The sequence below is a fragment of the Oncorhynchus kisutch genome, linkage group LG22, assembly GCF_002021735.2.
Source record: "Oncorhynchus kisutch isolate 150728-3 linkage group LG22, Okis_V2, whole genome shotgun sequence".
Classification (NCBI taxonomy): domain Eukaryota; kingdom Metazoa; phylum Chordata; class Actinopteri; order Salmoniformes; family Salmonidae; genus Oncorhynchus; species Oncorhynchus kisutch.
The window spans coordinates 29,142,480-29,161,159 of NC_034195.2; the positions used below are offsets into that span (position 1 = coordinate 29,142,480).

Genomic DNA, 18,680 nt, shown 5'->3' on the forward strand with positions numbered 1-18,680 from the left:
AACTTGGGGCTACTTCAACCTATACCAAGACGTAGCAGGATGTATTATAGTGTCACACCCCCTCTATACTTCAGGTAAAATCTGAATCAGGCACTCTGTGGGAGGTCAAGCACATTAGACAAGTCCATTTCATCTAATTCCAGGTTTCCACTCAGCCAGGGTGTAGGTGAATGTGCACAGTCACCCTTCAGGTTTCTCTAGTGTTGGCTTTGGAAATATGCCAGAAGGGAGGAGCTGATCCACTTCAGCCGGAGAGACCTAAAGCTTTGGGCTGCTGAACATGGAGCATGTATGTGTACATTACACATTCCTAAATGCAATCTTCAAAGAGAATTACATACAAACTGAAATAGCCATTTCATCACATTCAAAACACATGAAGACAAGCTCTGTCAATTTAAAGTTAAATCCTCAGAAAAAGACAATTTAACAGGTGAATTTATTTATACATGTTTCGTAAAACAATTAGTTATCACATCATTCAAAAGTTGTGGCAGCTTCATGCAGTTTCAAGAAGCATCCGTCAGTTGGAATGTATGCACAGCTCAGGGAGATACAGCAGGGGTGTGTGGGGGAGGGTCAGATTAAGCACACAACAACAGCCATCAAATATCAGAAGAGTGTGCCCAGCCACAAGCAAGCACTGCTGAGCCAAAGCATGCCACTGAACAATACAACACCAATATTGGCCCGGTTCCAATGCATAGAAAACACATCCTTCAGCCTTCTTCCCTTTCCTTCCTTCATTGACACCATTATTTAAAGCCAATACTTCAGATATGTAATAACTTCAAAGATGGCCGAGAGGGAAGAAAGCACCTAAGTATTAGAACAGGGCCACAGTCTTGGTTAGGAGGTGCACATTCTCACTAGACTAGACAAAAAAAATGTAAATGGTTTCAGCTCATTTGTGGTAGAAGTTATACTATACACAGATCCTGGATCAGATTAACCATCCTAACCTGAATCATTAGGGGGATGGAAAAGTATCAAACACCTGTTTCAATGTTTAGTGGCAACTTCTACCTACTAATTTCAGCTTCCCACAGCTTACATCGTAGCACATAAGGAAATGGGTTATTACATCATTGTGGCCCTTTTTTTAAAGGGGGAAAAAAGACATTAGTCAAGCATCTCTTTTCTATGTGGCGAGCCCAGAGCAAAGCAACCTTACAAAGAGATGGCGAAAACCAGTAGTACCAGGAGCAAACTGTTTCCAGTGGTTCCATTGTGTTCCATTCACTGGTAGGAGTTCCATTTGGCTCCCAGTGCAGAAAGACTTCCTCAAACATCTGGAGATTTATGACTTCATTGTCATTTTATTCTTCATCTCATTCTAGAAGCTTCGGTCCCTTACATAGGTGATATCGCATGGGAGTGAAGTCACAGGGGTGAGAGGTATAGGACCAGGGTTGTTTCAGTGAAAATGTCCATGAGGTCTAGTGTAGCTGAACAGGTTGCAGTAGAAGTCTCCCTTAACCACAGATCTAGGACCAGATTACAACACCCTCAATCCTGATACTTAACCATAGGCAGATTTAAAGGTCTGACCCAGGATCAGAGGTTGGGGGTAACGTCAACCCAGCAGAACACTTTACAGAAGAAGGGGCGTCTCCATGGTGTCTCAGAGCAGCCATTTGCTAAACATGCAACTGAGGTGGGGGGAAAAGTGAAGATTAGAGTATATAAAGGGATAATGGTCAATGAAAGCAAAGTAAAAATAGTAGTAAAATAAGATGTTCCTATATGTATTGATTGCATTGTCCACAAGTCCTGTCCATTCTAGGTGCACAAGTTATTCAAGACCAAACTTGTCTTGATTGAAGGTGTCAGCCTATCTGTGGTTCTCCCTCTCCTTTTCTCGTGTGATGTCCGGTGTTATTGCTTGGACAGCTCGTTGGAAAGCCAGTCCAGTCCTTCATACAGTCCTGTGCCCTGGGTCGCACAGGTCGCCTGCACGTGCCACTGAGAAGTAAGAGAGCAAGAGAGAAAAGGATCGACATTGAGAAAAAGCGTGCCTGCATGCCTATGTCTCACATACTCACCACTCTGCTGCGGAGGCTCTGCAGTCCCAGTTTGTCTGTAAGGTCGCTGACGGCCATAGCATTGGGAAGGTCCTGCTTGTTAGCAAACACCAGCAACACTGCTTCTCTCAACTCATCCTCCTGGAGCTGGGGGGGGGGGGGAATTAGATCACTAGTTGAGATAATGAGCTCTTGCTCAGAAAGTCAACACTGTGCTCTGTGATTAAATAATTTGTTTCACAACAAGTTTCAGGTTCAATGTCCAGTCAATTATAAATAGACCCAGCTAAGACACTTGGCAAGTCTATTAGGCCTTTACGTACCATAACAGTAAATATACCCATCATTAACTACATACCATCAGTAAATATACCCATCATCGACTACATATCATACAGAGTAAATATACCTACCATTTTAGAGAGCTCCTCTGCAGACTCGGCCACTCTCTCTCTGTCGTTGCTGTCTACTACAAAGATCAGACCCTGAGTGAGGGATGAAAACAGTCAGAGCAGGACAGTCAGAGAGGAGGATGCCCTGAGGCATTACATGAGAGAAGTAAAAGAGTAGGCTGTAGCCTCCCTGGTTCCCTTTTGGTGTGTGCATTTACCTGTGTGTTCTGGAAGTAGTGTCTCCAGAGGGGTCTGATCTTGTCCTGACCACCCACATCCCATACCGTGAAGCAGATGTTCTTATACTCCACCGTCTCCACGTTAAAGCCTGTCACACACACCAAAGAGATGCATTAGGTCTAAATGTCAATCCCATGTATTATATATGGACGGAAATATATTATTATATCTATAGACAAGTGCATGAATGTGGTTAGTGACAGTTCAATATCCTACCCAAGTCAATTATACCTCCATTTAAAGCTAAGTTTCAGTTGAGACTGAAAAACAGCTTCTATCTAAAGGCCATCAGACTGTTAAATAGCCATCACTAGCACATTAGAGGCTGCTGCCTATATACATAGACTTCAAATCACTGGCCACTAATAAATGGAACACTAGTCACGAATAATGTTTACATATGTTGCATTACTCATCTGTATATACTTTATTCTCTTCTACTGTATATTCATCTATGCCGCTCTGACATTGCTCATCCATATATTTATATATTCTTAATTCCTTTACTTATATGTCTGTATTGTTGTGAAATGGTTAGATATTACTTGTTAGATAGATCTGCACTGTTGGAGCTAGAAAGACAAGCATTTCACTACACCAGCAATAACATCTGCTAAACATGTTTATGTGACCAATACAGTTTGATTTGAGACTGGAGGGTGAAAGGTGGGTGTGACTGTGTGTGTTTGTTTTACCGATAGTTGGAATGGTGGTCACTATTTCTCCCAGCTTCAGTTTGTACAAGATAGTAGTTTTCCCTGCAGCATCCAAACCCACTGAGAAAACAAACAGTTATTTTGAACATTATATCTCATTCTCACATACAACTGCAAGCAAGAACGTGCATATATTTTTTTATGGACACTTTTATTGTAGCTATTAACGGTGTATCTTATCCGTGTCGACAGCTGCATGAAGATACAGAACCCACCAGCAAATGACGGATAGCTATCATTAGCTAAACAGATGGCTTAGAGCTAGAACTAGCTTGTCACTCACGACGACAGACCAAGAAACACATTTTTTTGTAACTAGCGTTAGCCGGTTAGCTTTCCATTTTTCTATACCCGCGGGCTACCTAGCTAGTTAACATTTTTGAACTTTCTACCGAGTTTGTTGACACAAATCAACCACCAAAAAGTTAGCTACGTAGCAGCTAGCAACACTTTTTGGATAACTGAACTAACGTTAGCTACTGTTAGCTAACTGGTCACGGTTACTATTCTACCTACACCATTTGGGTCCAACAAATCAACTTTTTTTTATATACACAACGTTATATGTTCCATACTCACTAAAGACTCCCGTGATGTTCTCCTATAACGTTAGCGTTCATTTGAAAGCCACAGTTAGCCAGCTAACATCCGACACTTACCCATAAGTATTCTCATCTGTTTCTTGCCGAACAGTCTGGTAAAAACTGACGAGATTAGGAGCCCCATGTTGTGCGTGAATATCTCAAATTATTACAGAAAGATTTCCTAAATTATTGTCGTTCTTGAGACAATTGGTCTGAATCTTTCTGTTTGTGACTCCCAAGCAAGAATCGTTTCTGTCCTCTGATGCTGCCACGTCCGGGCCAACGTGGAACTCCCGACGTCATCGATTTGACTCAACTTTATTAGCATTTGGGCCAACGTGGTAATGGACAATAGCAATATTAAACTAATGCAGAGACAATTGTCTTGAGCAGACATGATCGTAAGTAAAACGACTCTGCATGTACAGGTTCGACCGATCCATCACTACCCATTTGTGTCACATAATGTTTTGAGGTACAAATGTCACTTGTTGTTCACACTGATTATTTGCAGTCACATTGTGTGCCAGCAGATGTCAGATTACAACACGGGTTCGCTGTTATTGCAACGCGAACTAATGATGTCACATTAGATAGATAAGACCCTCTTTGGTCAGTATTTCTCAGCGCACCATATCTTCTGACAGACATATTGAACTTCACAGGGTATAATTAATTTGTTAATCCTCCTCATCATGCATGCCATTACATTCTGGTGAAGTGTGAGGGATGTCATGTGTTTGTTTCTGCAATGGGCAGTGACCAATGACACACTTTATAGAGATTCTAATGAAACATAAACACGCAAGCACACACACACACACACACACACGTTCTGTGCAACAGTTGAGCAAAACGTGAGACTTGTGTGTTATCAGGAGTGTGCTGCTTGCCTAAATAGGGCAACTACTATCACTGAGAAACGTGTTAACCCGGTGTTTAGAGTAAACCATGTTTTGACTGCATGTTAGTTTCTCCTTTGCAACTTGTGTGTCCCATTTAAACTGGTGCATGCATAATGTAGCATATACCAAACAAATAAATAACTTATAGGCTACACAGTTATTATTATAGGATGTATAGGGTTATCTATAGCCAACTCGCTCTGGTCTTCTCCAAACCAGTATGAGACCTGGCTCATCGACTGTCCGCCATGCACGGCATTTCCGAAGGGAAATTCCTACACCTGTCCCGTGTGGGGATTTTTTGCTGCAAAGGTAAATCGACATGTGACAGACAGGTCCAAGGCGCAGGCGTCTTGGTGCCGTGGGCGGGCCGCCTGTTAATAACCCAGTCAGGTGTATAGAAATAATCATATATTTTGTGCTGTGGACTACATGGATAACGATTTATTTATTTCAGACAAAGGACGGGTGCGCTTTGGATAACTTTGCCTAGGTGGCAATTGTGCGGCTCATTCACAATGAGTTTGAATCAATTTTTAAGCAATGACCAGGTAATAACTATTTTTTTCAATCATTAGTGCAAGTACATTGATGTGTAGTCTAACCCTATGTACATTGTAGGTATAGCTATAAAAGCCCCATTGAAAAATCTCACAGAGCTACAATGGAGTTAGCTATAATAAGCCCAGGCTCATTCTGTTTTAGGGCTATTTCAGCACACTGTTGAATTGATTCTGCATTGTTTTCTTTATGTAGATCACTGGTCTCTCGACTGTGTACCTGGTATCTCTGTCTATAAGGTAAGCAAAACTGACTTCCCACACCCATAGGCTATCTGTGACACATGGATGTGAAGTGTTGCATGTCAGCTAAGATTTGAGAACGTTTAGTTTTAAGTGTTAGTGTTTCTAAATGTAACAGTTCTGTGTTGTGCAAATAGTCTTACCTACGCTATGCGTTTTCAAATCAAACCCATTTATAGCAGGCTAGTCCAGAAAATATTTGAGTTTGTTTTGGTTGTTGATGAAAATGTAGACTAGTAAACTACACAGCCGAGAAGTTGACGTCACACACGTGTCATCTCATAATAACATGGTTGGCATCCATTCATTTGATCTTTTATTTCTGCAGTGTTGCCAGTCAGACCAATTGAGCAACTTGACATGCATGTGACGAAAGTAATTTATCATAACTTATCATAACTCAATATATGAAGCGCTGTGTTTGCCATGCCTAACTCTAGCTCTTTACAGCACTACTATGCTGTCTTTTAATCCTGCATAGTAGATGAGGAGTTTGTTGTTTGGCTGCAAAGAACCGCTTGATGTGTTTTGTTTATTTAGGGTCAAGTTTGATATGTGTCATTTTGGAGACAACTTTGTTATTTTTCTCTACGTATTATATTTGAAGGGTTTCATTCCAAAATGCTATATATCCATTTTCAGAAATGTTGGCCGATTAGCTTTTATTGTTTAAAGAACTTGTGAAGTAGATTGGTGTGTGTTTTCACTATCAAATCTTGGCATGGGGTTGTTAAATCTGTCACTTGATGGTTTCATTTTAGAGAGACAGATAATCATGTTTTTGCAAAATGCTATCTGCCTTGCTCAGAGAAACAAGTTGTACTGCTAGCCCACTGGGCACACACTGGTTGAATCAACGTTGTTTCCACATCATTTCAATGAAATTACTTTGAACCAACGTGGAAAAGACATTGAATTGATGTCTGTGCCCAGTGGGAGGTTTTACACAGTCAAATGTATTTTTTATATTATAATTTTTTATTAATCGTTTACATTTGAGTCATTTAGCAGATTCCCTCATCCAGAGTGACTTACAGTTAGTGCATTCATCTTAAGATAGCAAGTTGAGACAACCACATATCACAGTCAAATTTACAGAAAATTAACATTCCATTCCAGCTAAAAATGGATATATAGGTTTGAAAAAAAAATATATATTAACATTTTGCACACATCTAAAATCAATGAACAGTAATATTTTACACACACATGAAGGTGCCCAAAAGCAATCAATTCTAGTGAAAAAACACACATTTGGGGATATAGGGAAGGGCGATACCAAGTCAGTTGCACAACTGAATGCATTCAACAAAATGCGTTTTCCGCATTTAACCCAAACCCTCTGAATCAGAGAGGTGCGGGGGCTGCTTTAATTGACATACACGGCTCCCGGGGACCAGCTGTTGTTCAGGGTTAACTGCCTTGCTCAAGGGCAGAACTGCAGTTTTTTTCCACCTTGTCGCCTCTGGGATTTGAACCAGCAACCTTTCACTTACTAGCCCACCAATATTAACCGCTAGGCTACCTGTCTCCCCATATACACATATATGTGTGTGTCTAGGTCAGGCATATATTACCTGCTAGTTATTCTGATGGTTTATAGGACATGGTGTAGGCCTACATTACATTTTATTATTTAATATTCCTTAATTTAATTATATTAGCCTGGATTCCATCTCTATTCAGCTATTATGTCCCACTCCTTGCCAGGAGTGGCAAGGAGTGGAATGTTAGCTAAAAAAGACTTGTACCCAGACTAGCATACAATGTCTTTCTGTTGTAATTTGATTGTATTTATTTTCAACACAATCTTTGTGAACATTCAGAATGACATGATTGACTGTTATTTAATGGTGCTATAATTGTGTACTATCAGTATTTAGGTATTTTACTTTCTATTTCCAGTTTGATTGGGAGTTTTTCAGTGCTGGTGGTTTCCATTGTAAAGAGGAGCCACCTACAAGAACAGGTGGGTGGATGAGAGGAAGAGTATCTTTGACTGTGTGTGTGCGTGCCTGTACCTTTCTGTGATTGTGAGTTTGATATAATAATAATTATTATCTCTAATTATTATCTCTTAGCAAAATACAGTATGTGTTTACCAGGGTCACTCTCATTAGGATGTAACTACATAAACATTACAGATAAAGATGTATGATCTTAATTTGATCACCCAGTTGCAGGAGAACTTTCCTACAATCCAGGGAATGTGGAACTTGTAGTGTATTTGAGGTTTAAAAAGGCTTCTGAAGTATGTAATTTCCACTTTGACATTTCAGACTTGATGTTCACTTACAAAAAATGTATCAACCTTGACAAAAATATCCATGAATTATAATGCACATAATAATTTAAATTTTCTGTTGCTGCAGGATTAATATTCTGCTGTAGCGAACAGGCTCAAATTAAGATCCTACATCTGTAGAATAGTCATGAATTGAGAGCTGACATTATTCCTTACTCTCCTTGTCAGATAGAGGCATGTCTGTTCTACATAACATAATCATTATCTTCCGAATCGTTGTGGCCTACTGAACATGGCCCAGGCTACTCCCTTGCTGTCTGCCTGTGCCTATACTTCTTCATTGAGTCAGAGCTATAGGACTGCTCTATCTACTCTAGAAAAATGTGTAGAGGCCGTTCTAGTGAGTTCACAGGGGATGGAGAAAGATTCAAATCAAATGTTATTGGTCACATACATGTGTTAGGCAGATGTTATTGCGAGTGTAATGAAATGACTGTGCTTCTAGCCCCGAAAGTGCAGTAATATCTAACAAGTGATATCTAACAGTTTCACAACATATTCCCAAAATACACGTAAATCTAAGTGAGAAATGGATTAAGAATATATACAGTTGGCTCCAAAATTACTGGCACCCCTGATTGGCAATGCACAAACAATACTTAAAAAAATATTAACAATATAATTATAGAGATAAACTCAAAATACCAACATGTGAGAAATACTGTACTTTATTAATGTGCCAATGGAACCCACCAAATCATACAATTATTTAATACAAAATACATTTCACCAAAATCAAGGTTTCATAATTATTGGCACTCTTCATTTAGTACTTAGTGCAACCATCTCAAATCAAATCAAATGTATGTGTCACATACACATGGTTAGCAGATGTTAATGTGAGTGTAGCGAAATGCTTGTGCTTCTAGTTCCGACAATGCAGTAATAACCAACGAGTAATCTAACCTAACAATTCCAAAACTACTACCTTATACACACAAGTGTAAAGGGATAAAGAATATGTACATAAAGATATATGAATGAGTGATGGTACAGAACGGCATAGGCAAGATGCAGTAGATGGTATCGAGTACAGTATATACATATGAGATGAGTAATGTAGGGTATGTAAACAAAGTGGCATAGTTTAAAGTGGCTAGTGATACATGTATTACATAAAGATGCAGTAGATGATATAAAGTACAGTATATACATATACATATGAGATGAGTAATGTAGGGAATGTAAACATTATATTAAGTAGCAAGGATAACAGCATGGAGTCTTTTCCTGTGATGTTTGACAAGGTTAAGGAACACATTTGGAGGGATTTTGGACCATTCCTCTATGCAGATCCTTTCAAGATCCTTCACATTCTTGGGTTTGCGCTTATCAACTGCCCTCTTCAACTCAGCCCACAGGTTTTCCATTGGATTGAGGTCCAGCGACTGAGATGGCCATGGCAGAACATTGATTTTGTTGTTACAGAACCATTTCTGTGTGGATCTTGAGGTATGTTTTGGGTCATTGTATTGTTGGAATGTCCACATACGGCCAAGTCCCAGCCTTCTGGCAGAGGCAACCAGATTGTCAGCCAAAATTGAATGGTACTTGGTGGAATTCATTATGCCATCAATCGTAACCAGTGCCTCTGGACCTCTGGAATTAAAACAGCCCCAAAACACCACTAACCCACCACCATATTTCACCGTGGGTATGAGGTGCCTCTCCTTGTATGCATCTCTGTTTTGACGCCAAACATGCCGATGCTGTATCTGACCAAAACGTAACATTTTGGTCTCATCTGACCAGAGCACCTTCTTCCAGTCATAATTTAAATGACGTTTGGCAAACTCCAAGCGTTTGCGTCTGTGTCTTGGGGTCATTAAGAGCTTTCATCTGGCAACCCTTCTAAAGAGCCTGTGGTTGTGGAGGTGGCGTCTGATGGTGCTTTTTTAAATCTGGTGACCTCAAGATGCCACCAAGGCCTGCAATTCTTTCACAGTGATTCTGGGTTTTTGTTGCTTCTCTCACCATCCTCCTCCCTATCCTGGGGAGCAAAATGCATTTGTGTCCTCTATCCGTGAGGTTTTCAACTGCTCCATATCTTTTGAATGTTTTTATATTTGCCCTGACAGTACTCAGTGGTATATTCAATCATTTGTGGATCTTCTTGTAGCCATTACCAGATTTATGAAGGTCTATGACCATCTGTCTCTTTTGAACTGCCAGTTCTTTTGTTTTCTTCATGGTGTTGGATGACAAAAGGATATTGCATGTGTGTTACCTCATTTTTATACACTAGTGAAAAAGGAAGTGATATAATGGCTCAAAATAGTTCCTTAACACTTAGATAACTTAAATAAGTGGAATTTAATTCCTGGTTTAATTTTGGTAGATGTTATTTACAATAATATTTAAGGGTGCCATTAATTGTGAAACCTTGATTTGGAAGACATTGATTTTTAATTAAATCAATAATTATTTTGTTGGGTTCCATTGAAACATTAATAAAGTACAGTATTTTTCACATGTTGGTATTTTGAGTTTGTCTCTAATTATATTGTTTATATTTGTTCAAGTATTGTTTCTACATTGCCAGTCATTTTGGAGCCCATTGTATACATATATGTCAGAGCGGCATTGTACTAAGATACAGTGGTATAGTATAGAGTACAGTATATAAACTCAGAAAAAAAGAAACATCCCTTTTTCAGGACCCTGTCTTTCAAAGATAATTTGTAAAAATACAAATAACTTCACAGATCTTCATTGTAAAGGGTTTAAACACTGTTTTCCATGCTTGTTCAATGCACCATAATCAATTAATAAACATGGACCTGTGGAACGGTCGATAAGACACTAACAGCTTACAGATGGTAGGCAATTATGGTCACAGTTATGAAAACTTAGGACACTAAAGAGGCCTTTCTACGGACTCTGAAAAACACCAAAAGAAAGATGCCCAGTGTCCCTGCTCATCTGTGTGAACGTGCCTTAGGCATGCTGCAAGGAGGCATGAGGACTGCAGATGTGGCCAGGGCAATAAATCGCGATGTCCGTACTGTGAGACGCCTAAAACAGCACGACAGGGAGACAGGATGGACAGCTGATCGTCCTCACAGTGGCAGACCACGTATAACAATACCTGCACAGGATCGGTACATCCGAACATCACACCTCCGCAGGTACAGGATGGCAACAACAACTGCCCGAGTTACACCAGGAACGCACAATCCCTCCATCAGTGCTCAGACTGTCTGCAATAGGCTGAGAGAGGCTGGGCTGAGGGCTTGTAGGCCTGTTGTAAGGCAGGTCCTCTCCAGACATCACCGGCAGCAATGTCGCCTATGGGCACAAACCCGCCGTTGCTGGACCAGACAGGACTGGCAAAAAGTGCTCTTCACTGACGAGTTGTGGTTTTGACTCACCAGGGGTGATGGTCGGATTCGCGTTTATCGTCGAAGGAATGAGCATTACACCGAGGCCTCTACTCTGGAGCGGGATCGATTTGGAGGTTGTGGGTCCGTCATGGTCTGGGGCGGTGTGTCACAGCATCATCGGACTGAGCTTGTTGTCATTGCAGGCAATCTCAATCCTATGCATTACCACCTTTCCAGAAACAAGTCTCTCACTGTTTCCGCTTGCTATAGACCCCCTTCAGCCCCCAGCTCTGCCCTGGACACCATATGTGAATTGATCGCCCCCATCTATCTTCAGAGTTCGTACTGTTAGGTGACCTATACTGGGACATGCTCAACACCCCGGCCATCCTACAATCTAAGCGAGATGCCCTCAATCTCACACAAATGATCAAGGAACCTACCAGGTAAACCCTAAATCTGTAACCATTGGCACCCTCTTAGATATCATCCTGACCAACCTGCCCTCTAAATACACCTCTGCTGTCTTCAACCAGGATCTCAGCCTCATTGCATGCGTGCGTAATGGGTCTGTGGTCAAACGATCACCCCTCAACACTTTTTTTTAACCTTTATTTAACTAGGCAAGTCAGTTAAGAAAAGTTCTTATTTTCAATGATGGCCTAGGAACAGTGGGTTAACTGCCTGTTCAGGGACAGAACGACAGATTTGTAACTTGTCAGCTCAGGGGTTTGAACTTGCAACCTTCCGTTTACTAGTCCAACACTCTAACCACTAGGCTACCCTGCCGCCCCACTTTAGCGAGCAGGCCTTTCTAAATCGACCTGGCCCGGGTAAGCTGGAAGTATATTGACCTCATCCCGTCAGAAGAGGATGCATGGTTGCTCTTCAAAAGTGCTTTCCTCACCATCTTAGATAAGCATGCCTCGTTAAAAAAAAACAGATATAGCCTGTGGTTCACTCCTGACTTGACTGCCGTTGACCAGCACAAAAACATCCTGTGGCGTACTGAAGCTGTAACACCAAGGCAATGAATTATATCAAGTTTATTCCCACCTGCGTCAAGCACATTAGACAGATAGATATTCTATGGCTAGAGATGTACAATGTTATTGTCACGTTCTCATAGTTTTGCAAACACACAAATGCCTTTGTCTCTTTAGGTGAATCCCCTGGTCCAGCTGGCTCTAGCTGATCTGTTGGCAGCAGTCACCCTGATGTTCACCAGCACGATGAATGAAACACACACCTTCACCCCCAGTGTGTTAATCTGTGAAAAACTACTGCCTCTGTCACTGGTGAGCCAGTCTTCTGTGGCTATTATACTGTATGTAGGGATAATGCACTATAATGATCCTAGAATGAACATTCTGTAAATGCAAAAGAGTTTGTTAAACAGTTTAATTTTGTCCTTATTCCCTTAAATACACTCTTTAGCTTTGATGACAAATTTATAAAAAGGCTTATGTGCGCACCTCTAGACTAAGGAATACATAAGGTATAGATATACATACCATCTGTCTATGACTGCTTCAGCGTGATCCAATTGTAATAGCATTTTTTGTGTGTAAATCAGACAGAATTTGTGTTGGCTGAACTGTTTTACACTGTGTTATGTCATGGAGCATGACATTATGCGATGTCATTTTTAGAGATAGTGTGACGATGCAAAGTTTTACTGCTTGTCCTTTCTATTATAGACCTTTAACTGAAGTGCTCTTGACACTACTGTGTGCCATTTGCTATTATAATAATTTATCTGTGTGTGTGTGTGTGTGTGTGTGTGTGTGTGTGTGTGTGTGTGTGTGTGTGTGTGTGTGTGTGTGTGTGTGTGTGTGTGTGTGTGTGTGCGTGCGTGCTCTGTTCCAGATGTTTTACTTTGTGTCATTCCTCCTGATGGTAGTGTATGCCTGGGAGTCAAAGCATGCAGTCGAGGGATGGAGGGAGAGACCAAGAGAGGAAGAGGTGAGGACCCAAGCATCCACCAAAGGCTCCTACACGCGCATGCACACACGCATACGCACACACCACAACTTTGTTTGATTTATTATAAAATCAAGTATCCCTCTCTCCCCCCAGTCCCAGTGTCGACAAAGGATGGGTGTTGTGCATGTATATGCTTGTGTGTGGTGAGTCAAATTATTTCATTTTCAAATAGAAACATCCCTGCTTTTAACCAAACTGCTGTGTGTAGTGGCTTAAAAGCAACATACAGTATGTCCCTGACTGAGTGAGTGTGATGCCCCTACAGGTTTATACCGTTGGTGATATACTTTGTGTACGTGATGACTTTAGTCCTGGTACCACCCAGCCACATGACGGCAAACAACGCTGAAGCTAGCACATACTGCAACAGGTGTGTATGTCTCTTTGTGTGCTGCACAGGCCAGGGTTCGTCCTAGTGCATTTGCACAACGCTTATGATACTTTAATGAGAGAAAATGTACATACTCTAGCAAAACATTTCCTATGAGTGTCTCACATCTCTCTGTGATTGTGTGTTCCTCATAGCTGTATCCTCTTCCTGCATATCTGGAGGGACAACTGCTCAGATATAGTGAGTAAATACCTTGTTCCACGCATGTTGTATCTGTCTGTTCATAAAGGGATTGGACAGCATAATGAATGAGACCTTGTTTGTTTTGTTTTCCAGGAACATATCCATGATATCTTCATACAATGCTTCCTCTTCGTCAGTGTGATACCAGTTTTGGTGTGCTGCACAGTAAGTACCATAAATCTTCACTAGTCTAGCATACAGTACAATAATCACCATAGTTATCTCATAAACATGGGTTAGTTTACAGTAGTTTACAGCCAATAGAATGAAGTTAGGAGCTAAGGTGAGCTAAGGTGATGATGATGATGTACCTGTACAGGTGGTTTACTACAAGGTGGGCAGCTGGTATCGCAGGTATGAGGAGGAGGGACTATTTCCTGTGGAGGGAGATGCACGTTCCAGGAAACGGCTGAGGGGTATGTTCTCCACTGCTCGCTACATGATGGTGGTCATCATCTTCTGCTGGACCCCAGGTACACAAATTCATCTCCCCATCCCCCCTCACACACACACACACACACACACACACACACACACACACACACACACACACACACACAGACACACAGACACACACACCCTGTATGTTTGTAACTCTGTAACTCCAACCTCAGGACTAATATCATCTATTTTGTCCCGTCCCCAGCTCTTGTTCTGGTTGTCCTATCTGTGATACCAGACATACCTCAAGTAAATCTCTTCCCCCTGTATGTTATACAGGTCAGTATTTCAACTATCTCACTGATGATTGCAGACATACCCCTTCCAAGATACCATCACCCAGAATGAATTGCCATTTTCCCCTAGAGAGCCTTCTTTAGCTATGTAAAATTAATAATGACACTAAGATAAGCACCCATAATGCTGTATCCTTACCCACTATACTCCATCCTGATTCAGAGGGGTTGGGTTAAATGCGGAAGGCACATTTCAGTTGAATGCATTCAGTTGTGCAACTGACTAGGTGCCCCCTTCCATTTCCATCCTGGTGTCTCTGCAGGCGATGACGTTGTCTCTGCAGGGCTGTCTGAACAGTGTGGTCTATGCCTGGAGACGACCGAACTTCAGAGACGCTGTGCTCGGAGAGAGGATGCCCCTTCTCAGCCAAGACGCCCCTCTGCCCTTCTTTGACGAATCACTGAGGGGGCCGCTTGGACCCTTAACCTCTAACTCCTGACTCTAGAGAAGCTGCTATGCTGCGGGTGGAATTCTACCTGTGGCACAGAAACAGTTTACCCTCGTATAATACTAACATTTACCACTGAGGGAAGCAATGCAACACTGACCTCAGATCAGCATCTTGGGATAACTTCATTCTACTACTCCCACTGGGATGGTTGTCCGGAACCAAGACAATGGTGTACTATGGACGTAGGGGTCGATTCAGACTCAGGAAATGTATGCCTTTCCTACACATGTCTTTCCTATGCACTTCTCAGTAGTTGGTATTCTGACTATCCTTATGCAGGCGTGTAACGGGCTTTGCAGGCGTGTAACGGGCTTTGCAGGCATGTAACGGGCTTTGCAGGCGTGTAACGGGCTTTGCAGGCGTGTAACGGGCTTTGCAGGCGTGTAACGGGCTTTGCAGGCGTGGTTTCCTTGTAAATTGATAAATACATTTCATAGAACAGCTGAAAATCCTCCCACTTGCTCGCCAACAGACTTTCTCATCGAGTTTTCATTCAATAAAGTTTTCTGTACATTCATCTTAAACCATCCCTTTAAATACGGTGTACCTTTTCATTCGAATTTGGTCGACAGACTCACTAGAATACATAGAGAGAAAAGCTTCAGAGTATTAGAGATCAATGGAAGGAAGCCATCGAAATATATGCATATTTGTTACAGTTTTAGCTCCGGTTAAACTGGTTAAAAAATATTCTGGTAGATTATTTAGGCAAATATTAGGGTTAGGAAGGTATGTATGACATGAACAGGTTTGGTGAGCCTTTCCGCACAAAATATAATATCGATTTTTTTATTTAACCTTTATTTAACCAGATAGGCCAGTTGAGAACAAGTTCTCATTTACAACTGCGACCTGGCCAAGATAAAGCAAAGCAGTGCGACACAAACAACAACCCAGAGTTACACATGGAATAAACAAACATGCAGTCAATAACACAATAGAAATGAATCAAAAATACAGTGCTTTGATTCATCCTGAAAGTTGCCATATTCAAATTCAATCCATAAAATATTGGAAGGTGAAAAAAGTGTGCAATAGGGGTTGAACAATAGGCTAGTCCGATAAATCAACCATAATCCTTACTAATAATTGAACTGTAATGACAATGATCCAGTCATTGTGAACTGTGCGCACGGGTTAACCTGCTATGTGTGGTCTGACTTCCATAATGATTCAAATAGGCTACATGCCCCAAATTATTGCGCAACGTTAGCCTATTGATCCACTACTGGAAGATACTGTTCCCACCTCACCACTGAAGAGACTGGAATAACACCTTTACTCACAGAGTTCACCTGGTATTCTACATAAAATGCTACATTATGTGGTATGTCAGAAGACACCATTTGCAATTCAGAATTTTCCTGGACCTCAAAACGTGCGTTTGAATGTGATTTCTGTAGCACCATTTTTGTTAGTGTTATTTAAAAGAATCTTCAATGATATATTCATTTTTTAGTACAATGCTATTTCAGTAAGAAGAGAGAATGAGGTGATTATTTTGATGAGTTGTAGAGCCAGATGGGCCAGAGAACAACATGACATGACAATGACCATCGTTTGATTGATTGATTTGATTAATGGAATATGGTTTATGAAGTGCTTCCTTATGGTGTTGGGGATTTCACTCTTTCCAGTAGATAGCTAGAGCAACTGTCAGTGATTGTGTACAATATAGCAAGCAATATAGCTAGTAACCATAGCAAGCTATCATTTGTACACATTCAGTGTTTTTTAAAATCAGGTTATATAGTATCACCCTTTGAACAAAATTAATTAAAATCAGAAGTATCATTTTTATTCAGTCATTTGACATGTGTTTAGACTAAAGACGAAAAAGCACTCGAGGACTAAATGTACTGTACTTTAGCATGTAGATGTTCTTTGGTAGGCATTAAAATCACAGGATAACATTTCCCTTGTATATTTATGTTGTTATGATGTTTTATTTGTGCAATAAATGGCCTCTTACCCAGTCCCATTTGAACTGACTTTCTCCTACTCTCATTTATTGTAAGCTCAGAACAAAATGGTTTGATCAAATCAAATTTATTTATATAGCCCTTCGTACATCAGCTGATATCTCAAAGTGCTGTACAGAAACCCAGCCTAAAACCCCAAACAGCAAGCAATGCAGGTGGAGAAGCACGGTGGCTAGGAAAAACTCCCTAGAAAGGCCAATACCTAGGAAGAAACCTAGAGAGGAACCAGGCTATGTGGGGTGGCCAGTCCTCTTCTGGCTGTGCCGGGTGGAGATTATAACAGAACATGGTCAAGATGTTCAATGTTCATAAATGACCAGCATGGTCGAATAATAATAAGGCAGAACAGTTGAAACTAGAGCAGCAGCACAGTCAGGTGGAAGTTGAAACTGGAGCAGCAGCATGGCCAGGTAGACTGGGGACAGCAAGGAGTCATCATGTCAGGTAGTCCTGGGGCATGGTCCTAGGGCTCAGGTTTAATCCTATGGTGACCTTGTATCATAATGACTTCAGACTTGTTTCATGATGGTCACCTGTTGTAATGCATAGTTCAGATCAAATATAAACTTGTACTCAGTCATTGTGTGTGTCACTTAGAGGGGCTGGGAGTGCTGAGTCAACTGGTGACAGAGACGAGTGATGTGTTTTCTGCTGTGTCATGCCCAGTCACTTGTGGCTATAAACGTTAAAGTGTGTGATGAAAGATATGACAGTTTAAAAGGTTGAGGTCACAGACTTGTAGTGGCAGGTGTTTCTACTCTAGGGTATATTCTGTCCTCATCTCTTACTGCCTCCTCCCCCTCCCCTCCATACCTCCCCCTAATCCCTCAGTCCCCCCCTCACACTCACCTGTAGCAGCCCCCTCATTCCTAACCCTAGCCCACTCATTCTTAACCCCCCTACCTTCCATTATGTCAATATCCCCTCCACCCCTTTATCATCCACTCCACATACAGTGGGTATCATAAGTATTTCTTCACATTTTCTTGTCTTACAAAGTGGAATAAAATACATTTTATTGTGATTTTGTGTCATTTATCTAGACAAAATAATCCGTAATGTCAAAGTGAAAAGAAAATACTACACATTTTTACAAATGAATATAATTTTTAGAAATAAAATATTGTCGTTGCATACAGTACCAGGTAGAAGTTTGGACACAGCTACTCATTCACTGGTTTTTCTTAATTTTTACTATTTTCTACATGGTAGAATAATAGCGAAGACATCAAAACTATGAAATAACACATGGAATCATGTAGTAACCAAAAAAGTGTTAAACAAATCAAAATATATTTTATATTTGAGATTCTTCAAAGTAGCCACCCTTTGCTTTGATGACAGCTTTGCACACTCTTGGCATTCTCTCAACCAGCTTCACCTGGAATGCTTTTCCAACAGTCTTGAAGGAGTTCCTACATATGCTGAGCACTTGTTGGCTGCTTTTCCATCACTCTGCTGTCCATCTCATCCCAAGCCATCTCAATTGGGTTGAGGTTGGGTGATTGTGGAGGCCAGGTCATCTGATCCATCACTCTCCTTGGTCAAATATTCCTTACACAGCCTGGAGGTATGTTGGGTCATTGTCCTGTTGAAAAACAAATGACAGTCCCACTAAAGCGCAAGCCAGATGGGATGGTGTATCGCTGCAGAATGC

The 18,680-nt window shown here is 41.1% G+C and overlaps 2 protein-coding genes across 3 annotated transcripts; one reads left to right on the forward strand and one right to left on the reverse strand.

Moving 5' to 3' along the window:
* Positions 1–392: 392 nt before the first annotated feature.
* On the reverse strand, positions 393–4,468 carry LOC109866872 (ADP-ribosylation factor 4-like). The gene is made up of 6 exons (XM_020455753.2): positions 4,032–4,468; positions 3,352–3,432; positions 2,635–2,744; positions 2,438–2,509; positions 2,046–2,171; positions 393–1,965 (listed from the first exon to the last, which is right to left on the reverse strand). Exons 1-6 carry the CDS (start codon positions 4,096–4,098, stop codon positions 1,879–1,881), a joined length of 543 nt encoding a protein of 180 aa, XP_020311342.1. The 5' UTR covers positions 4,099–4,468; the 3' UTR covers positions 393–1,878.
* Positions 4,469–4,777: 309 nt separating this feature from the next.
* LOC109866871 (transmembrane protein 116) lies at positions 4,778–17,032 on the forward strand. 2 transcript variants are annotated; one of them, XM_031801980.1, is made up of 12 exons: positions 4,778–5,412; positions 5,618–5,661; positions 7,570–7,633; positions 12,456–12,590; positions 13,162–13,257; positions 13,372–13,421; positions 13,544–13,648; positions 13,804–13,849; positions 13,946–14,017; positions 14,172–14,325; positions 14,499–14,572; positions 14,853–17,032. In XM_031801980.1, exons 1-12 carry the CDS (start codon positions 5,380–5,382, stop codon positions 15,027–15,029), a joined length of 1,050 nt encoding a protein of 349 aa, XP_031657840.1. In that variant the 5' UTR covers positions 4,778–5,379; the 3' UTR covers positions 15,030–17,032. The 2 variants fall into 2 exon arrangements, with proteins under 2 accessions (XP_031657840.1, XP_031657841.1); XM_031801981.1 differs by lacking the exon at positions 4,778–5,412 and adding an exon at positions 9,324–9,421 and having other exon boundaries at positions 5,639–5,661.
* The last annotated feature ends 1,648 nt before the right edge of the window (positions 17,033–18,680 follow it).

Excerpts from the sequence above, each read along its gene's own strand:
- LOC109866872 (XM_020455753.2), bottom strand. The coding sequence starts at position 4,098 with ATGGGGCTCCTAATCTCGTCAGTTTTTACCAGACTGTTCGGCAAGAAA. Across the intron at positions 2,745-3,351 it reads GACCACCATTCCAACTATCG|GCTTTAACGTGGAGACGGTG; the intron begins GTAAAACAAACA and ends TGTGTGTGACAG. Across the intron at positions 2,172-2,437 it reads CAGAGGAGCTCTCTAAAATG|CTCCAGGAGGATGAGTTGAG; the intron begins GTAGGTATATTT and ends CCCCCCCCCCAG.
- LOC109866871 (XM_031801980.1), top strand. The coding sequence starts at position 5,380 with ATGAGTTTGAATCAATTTTTAAGCAATGACCAG. Across the intron at positions 13,422-13,543 it reads CATGTATATGCTTGTGTGTG|GTTTATACCGTTGGTGATAT; the intron begins GTGAGTCAAATT and ends ATGCCCCTACAG. Across the intron at positions 13,649-13,803 it reads GCTAGCACATACTGCAACAG|CTGTATCCTCTTCCTGCATA; the intron begins GTGTGTATGTCT and ends TGTTCCTCATAG.